Below are 6627 nucleotides of genomic sequence, written 5' to 3'. Positions count from 1 at the left end.
TAAAAGCCCCATTAGCTAGCTGAGAAGCGTCCTATGGATTGCAGCTAATGCGGCGGCGCCGATGTGCCGTAAAGCCAGGTTCAGACGCCCCGACGCAAAGTTTTATGAGGAGCCGAGGGGGACATGAAGATTACCAACAAATAAAGCCGTCGGAATCGGTCTCGGTGTTCAGATAAGAGGATGAAGCGGCTTGATAGCGGTACGTGTTAATGTGATTGGCGAGCCAGCCATGGTCGCCCCGGCCCGCCGCCTGCTTTCACTCTTCCTCCGTGTCCCAGAAGCCCCCCGTCCCCGAGTCCAATCTGGAATTGGAGGCTCCGGAGTGCGACGGATTACAGGGACTAAGCGGAGCGTGCAGCCGGAGGGGGACGTCTCCTAATGAGGCCGGCCAGCCGAGCGGCAAGTGACAAACCAGACTCTGGCGAGCGGGCCGGCTTCACGCCACCCCAGAGCCGCCGCCGCCGCCGCCGCCACAATCGCCGCATTGTTCCCACAATCCACCTCTCTCCCCGCAATGAAAGCAGAAGAATGGACACCAAAAGCCACATTTAATAAACCGTCGTGTCTATTTTTCTCTGCTGTATTCTGAGTTATACATATTTCAACATGAAAGACAAAAACTACAAGAAAACATGATTCAATTTGCGCCTCGGTGAGAGAGTAATATATCAATCATATACAGAACACAACAATGACTTTCTTTCTCTCGGGAGAGAACTGCCGGCGGGACGGTTCTGGTCTAAACTGTACAGGAGATTAAGATGACGTCCACACACTGGCTGCTCATTGGTCGATACAGAACTATGTACAGGTTGACTTTCCGCTCCCACTCTGTCCCGTCGTCTCAAGCTGTAAAACTGAAGGTTTCTCAGGAAAAGGTGCATTTGTGTCTGGTGTGCAGCAGCCAGCCGGGTTTCAGAGCTCCTCTTCTCGCTGGAGTCCAGTCGGAGGCCGGCTGGCGGCCGAGGCACGCCGCTTCGCTCCTGTTAGTCCTCTGGAGCTCGGTGGCGGCGGCGTCTACGGACTCTTGCGCCCGTCCTCCGGACTCTCCTCGGCCGCCGGCCTCTCCCGCCCGTCCTCCGGGGGCCTGTCGTGAGAAACCGTCCCCAGCACTTTGGCGCTGTGCTCCTGCGCTTTGGCCCTGAGTGCCGCGATGCTGTTCTCCCTCAGCTCCTCTTTAGAAATGCCGGACTTGACCTCTGACCTCTGCTCCTCCGCCTCAGCGTCTTCCGCCCTCTGAGAGCCGGGCTGCTGGGCCGCCTCGCACTTTGCTGCGGGCGGGGCGGCTACTCCCTCCATGGACTTTTTGTGCATCCCTGCAAAGAGTTGTGGGTATTCAGATTTAGAATAGCGTCTGTTGATTGGTAAGCCATCTTGGACTGAAAACAGCAAGCAAAAAAAAAAAAAAAAGTTCCGGTTTAGAACAGAATGTGCACATAAACAACGGCAATGCATGAGGAGGGGGGAGGAGGGCTGGAGTGTGGCGCTGAATGTGACGAGGAGAGGATGGGGGGGGGGGGGGGCTCACCGAGCAGCCAGGGCGCGCACGACTCCATGATGCCGTCCTTGGCGGACTTGAGGATGGACTCCGGCAGAGGGATGGAGTGCCGCACCATGGCGCCGTACAGGCCGTACTCCGCCATGACGGTGCTGCGGCCCCAGCACTTCTCCCGCTTCCTCCACTTGGCCCTGCGGTTCTGGAACCAGACCTGCGGCGGAACAAAAACACCACGGCGGTTATCTTCACTGCAACCAGCTGACTGCCTGATTTCTGTTTCTGTTCAGCTGCTTCAAACATTTTGCTTCATTGAAGTAAATTTAGCTGAAGACCTGGTACTGAAAATGTCAATAGACAGCTCATAAGTCACAGCTCAGCTTTTAAAGATTACTGTTAATTATGCTATTTTTAAAATGACTATTACTAGAGTGTGTCTTTGTAATTATGATGATTTTACAAAAAAACTACAAAAAAACTGAGATTCTTTTTTGTTTTCCAAGATGTTACAATCAATACATTTGAATATAATTAGCATTTCTTTTAAATGCAACAACTGGAAACCTCAAAATAGTTTGGGATTAATGGTATAAATCAGATATAAGTCATCAATGCAGACTGTGGTGTAAATCTTGCCTGCAGTACAAGATTAATCTATAGTCTATATCTAAAATTAGTGTAATCCCAATAATATTCCTTTGTGATGTTGTGTTATTCCCCAGACTTGCTCTTTATCAAAAAGTAGCATCAGAGAGATAATTGTTGTATTATTTATTTTATAAGAACGAAACTAATTTTGAGGATGCTCTGCTCGGGTGTCTCTTCTCCAGGACGTGTTTTGTTAAGAAAATATTTAGATGATTGATTTTTACACAAAAACAGCTTTTCCTTACAACACTTGGTTTATATTATTGATATGAGTGTGTGAGTCAGAGTGTATTTATATGTGCACAAATTAGGAACCAGTGTTTTAGAACTAAACTATGTTTGCTGTTTTGGTTGATTTCATCCTTCCTGAGCTTATATTAGTCACTGCAAAGCCTGAAAAGCCTTAGATTCATATTTAATATTGCTTATTTCATTTTTAGATTTATGTATTTGACGTTTTATGATTTTTTTTTTTGGGGGGGGGTTCTATTTATTCTGTGTGGAGCAATGCTTTAAGAGACCTTCCCTCTAGGAATGACAAAATATGTATATTCTATTGTATTTTAAATAAAACAGAAGAAGGATTTGGAACCACACTGTATTCATTTTAGTTCTAACACCACATGCTTTGTTTAATGTTTTAATTCAGCATATTTTATAACATAACAACAACATAATACTGTTAGTGAATATGATATTGTCACTAAAGACTGTAAATACACACTAATGCAAGCATGTTTTATATATTATATGTATCTTAAGCTACTTAAAATAATCTGAAAATGTGTTTCAATTGATCAGCAGTATCAGAATGTTGTTTTGTTTTTTTCCTAATTTTTGTTTTATCATTCCTTCCTACAGTGAGGCTGAGAGAAGTCTCCCACTCGGACGAGCCTTATTCAAAGTGAGTTAAGATAACTGTGGCATCGATTTCCCAGGCTGCGGGCTACAGGTGCTCAGAGCCGCTGGAAGCTGCAGCCTCCTCCGGTCAGGAGCCTCCGGGCCTCAGGCTCACTGTCAGCTCGGCTCGGGGCCAAATTGATCGTGTGGCACAACACAGGGTCGTTAAACAGCCTACTTAGACAGCATGAAGGCGCAGGAAGGAGGAGGAAGTGAAAACGATCAGATCCTTCTCAAGCTTTTTCCCCCCTCTCTCTGGTAATTCTGATAACCCTCATCTCATACAAAATACTTTTTCTTTTTTTCTTCTTCTTTTTTTTCATGAGAGATTGCTTCTCTGGCCCTCAAAAGGATCCAGTGTGTGTGAGCTGAGGAGGAGCGACCCAGGGGCGCGAGCAGGCTGATTGAAAAATAAGTTAATTTCAGGCCCAATCGATGGCGGGCACGGCGCAAATATCACGGGAAATTAAACCAGCGGGGCTCTGGGGAGCGCCGCCATTGACCCGTGCTAATAAATTCAATGTAGTTATTTCATTTGAACTCCCTGCGTCTCCGCGGCAGCAGCCAGCGCCTCTGATTTAACTAATTACACTCCGGGAGAAAATTGGGTGTTAATTTTATTTAGGGTGGGCGCGAGGCCCCGGGCTTATTTATTTATTTATTTCCTTTTTATTATTTATCCGCGGCCGTAATGAGAAGGAGATTAAAAGGCGCCCCGGCAGATGGATGGCCCGGGTCACGCCGCAATCTCCTTCCGCCTTGATAGCTTGATTAGGTCGTTAGTGGCTCCTTCTCCGAGAACAAATTGTTTCACATCCAACTGCGCCTGATGAGAGATGATCGTGGGGGGGGGGGGGGGGGGCTGCAGGTGGATGCATGGAGCTGGAGGAGTCTGCAGGGTGATGCAGAAGACTGCAGGAGGTTTCAGGAGGCTGTAGGAAGCTGACACGCCTGCAGCTGGGATGGAGGTGAGGCTGCAAGGGCATGCAGAAGGCTGCAAGAGGCTTCAAGAGGCAGGGGTGCTACACAGGAAGCTACAGGAGGTGTCAAGAGGCTGCAAGAAGCTTTGAGAGGCTGTAGGGAGATGCAGGAGGCCGAATGAAGCTTCAAGAGGCTGCAGGAGGCTGACGAGGCAGCAGCCGGGATGGATGAGGCTGCAAGGGGATGCAGAAGGCTGCAGGAGGCAGAGGATGCTACAGGAGGTCTCAGGAGGTTGCAGGAGGCTGATGAGGATATGATAGGCTACAGAAGGCTACAAGAGGTCTCAGAACTCTGGAGGAGGCAGAAGGAGGCAGAAGTGGCTGTGGGAGGCTACAAAGGTCCCAGGAGACTGCAGAGGCTGCAGAAGGCTGCATGATGCTAAAGCGGCTGCAGGAAACAGAGGGGGTCGTGGGAGGCTACAGGAGATCTCAAGAAGCTGCGTAAAGCTGAAAAGTTTGCAACAGGCTGCAGGGATGCAGGGGAGGGGAGAGTGGTCTATGTATGGATGGGAGAGCCATTATCTCCTCAAAAACACCACTGGTTATCACAGTCGCTGGAGGGATAGCAGGTGCATGATCATTACAAATTACAATATTCAACATAATTAATCATGTTGGATGTTCTGTATTGTACAGTTTAGTTCTCAAAAAGAACAATTAATTCTGAAAGTTTTATAAACATTTTTTAAAATCAACAATTCCCAATATTTTCTGTTATTTTTATTAGGTTTCTTTCATGCAAACTGCACACTTTGTCACCCTTGTGTTTAAAATATATGTAACAGACAGAGATGATGTTATCACTTTTATTTGACAATAATAAATGCTGATGAAACCTAAATCAGAAGGCATTCTCTTATAATGTCGAATTATGTACAATCATTTAGTAAAAATGCCACATAAAGTTGCAGTGGAACGGGATGATGTTTTATAACACAATAAATGACAATACGTTTTATTTATAGGCGTCTTTCTGAGCACTCAAGGTCACTGAGCAATTAATTAGAATGATGAATTCTCTGATACACATTCACTATGATTCCATTGCTGTGTTTGTCCTCCTCCGCCTAAACAAATAGTTCCAGCAGTGAAGCTACTGCTGAAGCAACATCAGATGATTATTGATCGATATTTTTTAACACCTCTGATATTTAAACTGTGGTTTTGATATTAAAGCCATCGGAAGCAGCGAGGAGGCGGAGTGATACAGCTGTGGAAGCCTCTCGTCCAATCAGCTTGTCTCGCCGGGACTAGATGCTATATAACAGCAGGTGCTCGCGCGCTCACCTGTATTCTGTCCTCGGGCAGCTCCGTCTTCATGGCCAGCATCTCGCGTGCGTAAACATCCGGGTAGTGCGCCTCATTGAAGGCCTTCTCCAGCTCCTCCAGCTGGTAGGAGGTGAAAATAGTCCTGAGGAAACAGCAGCTTGTCAGTGAGTCTGCAGGTCTGTAGGTAAAGGAGTCGTTTCTAAAACTGAAAGAGTAAATACTGCAAGTGGAATTGATTAAAGACGCATTTTGTGTATGAGATTTCTTAAAATAACACAGACTGCAGACTGACTAAATTTGGTAAAAAAGAAAAGCTCAATAAAAAATAAAAAAAACACATTTCTCCTTTTATAAAAGGAGAAAAATAATTAATACAACTAATTTATAAATAATAAGGATTGTATACAATGAGAAACGTATAATCATAACACATTAACCACACCAGTGTATTTAATTACAATAATACATCAATTAAAGTGATGGATGTGGAATTCTGACAAAATTGCCTAAAAAAACAAAAACAAAAACAACAAAATGGGTTTTAACCTGTGAGGCACTTCGTGCTGCCTTTGTATCAAAGGGCTTCTTAAATATCATTTGATTTAATTTGATTTGAAAACAGAACTAACCGGTGGCGCCTTTTCTTCCGTTTCTTGCTCTGATTTACTGATGACTTTGACAGTTTTCGTTCATTTGATGATAAATCCTCGGAATCTGGATTATAAAAAAATAAATAAATAAAAGAAAAATGGAGGAAGAAGGAAAGATTATCAAAGGATAACCGCGGACATGGGGTTTTTAATCTCGCCCACTTAATTTAATCAAATAATAATAATAATAATAATAATAATAATAATAATAATAATAATAATAATAATAATAACGAGAGAGTGAGCTGTACCGGAGCTGGCGGACTGGCTGGTGTCCAGCGGCCCCCCGGTCCTGCGGGGCTGCAGGTGGACATCCTGTCCCTCCGACAGAACCGTCTCCAGAAACGCGGGCTGCGCGTAAAACGACGGAATCCCACCGGGCCCGATTAGTCCCATCCCGACGCCCACCCCCACGCCGGCGTGGCCCAGCACGGACCTGGCGGCGATCAGGTGCGCGCCGGGCGGCAGGGAGCTGAGCGGGCTCCTCGGGGCCGCGGACGGCTCCTTGTTGAGCCCCAGGATCTCCTGGATGCCGAAGCCGGTGCACCTGGGCGGCGGGGGGCGCGCGGCGCCGCTCTTCGGCTGCTGGCTGTTGCTCCCTCCGGTCGCCAGAGAGGTTTTCTCCGGCAGATTTAAAGTTTCCGACAGCACGGCGCCCTGTTTCCCCGTCATGTTGGTCTGGAAT

General features: G+C 46.5%; 1 protein-coding gene across 1 annotated transcript; it reads right to left on the bottom strand.

The window, feature by feature from the left end:
- Positions 1-1017: 1017 nt before the first annotated feature.
- vsx2 (visual system homeobox 2) lies at positions 1018-6627 on the bottom strand. The gene is made up of 5 exons (XM_030117465.1): positions 6194-6627; positions 5922-6006; positions 5311-5434; positions 1529-1709; positions 1018-1316 (listed from the first exon to the last, which is right to left on the bottom strand). Exons 1-5 carry the CDS (start codon positions 6612-6614, stop codon positions 1018-1020), a joined length of 1110 nt encoding a protein of 369 aa, XP_029973325.1. The 5' UTR covers positions 6615-6627.

This window comes from Salarias fasciatus, chromosome 19 (genome assembly GCF_902148845.1).
Source record: "Salarias fasciatus chromosome 19, fSalaFa1.1, whole genome shotgun sequence".
Classification (NCBI taxonomy): Eukaryota; Metazoa; Chordata; class Actinopteri; order Blenniiformes; family Blenniidae; genus Salarias; species Salarias fasciatus.
This window is presented reverse-complemented; position numbering and strand designations above follow the sequence as displayed.

Bases quoted from the DNA above. Each gene is read 5' to 3' on its own strand.
- vsx2 (XM_030117465.1), bottom strand. From the start codon at position 6,614: ATGACGGGGAAACAGGGCGCCGTGCTGTCGGAAACTTTAAATCTGCCG. The intron at 6,007-6,193 runs GTACAGCTCACT...TTTATAATCCAG, and splicing joins CAGCCAGTCCGCCAGCTCCG to ATTCCGAGGATTTATCATCA. The intron at 1,710-5,310 runs GTGAGCGCGCGA...GTTCCGCCGCAG, and splicing joins TGCCCGAGGACAGAATACAG to GTCTGGTTCCAGAACCGCAG.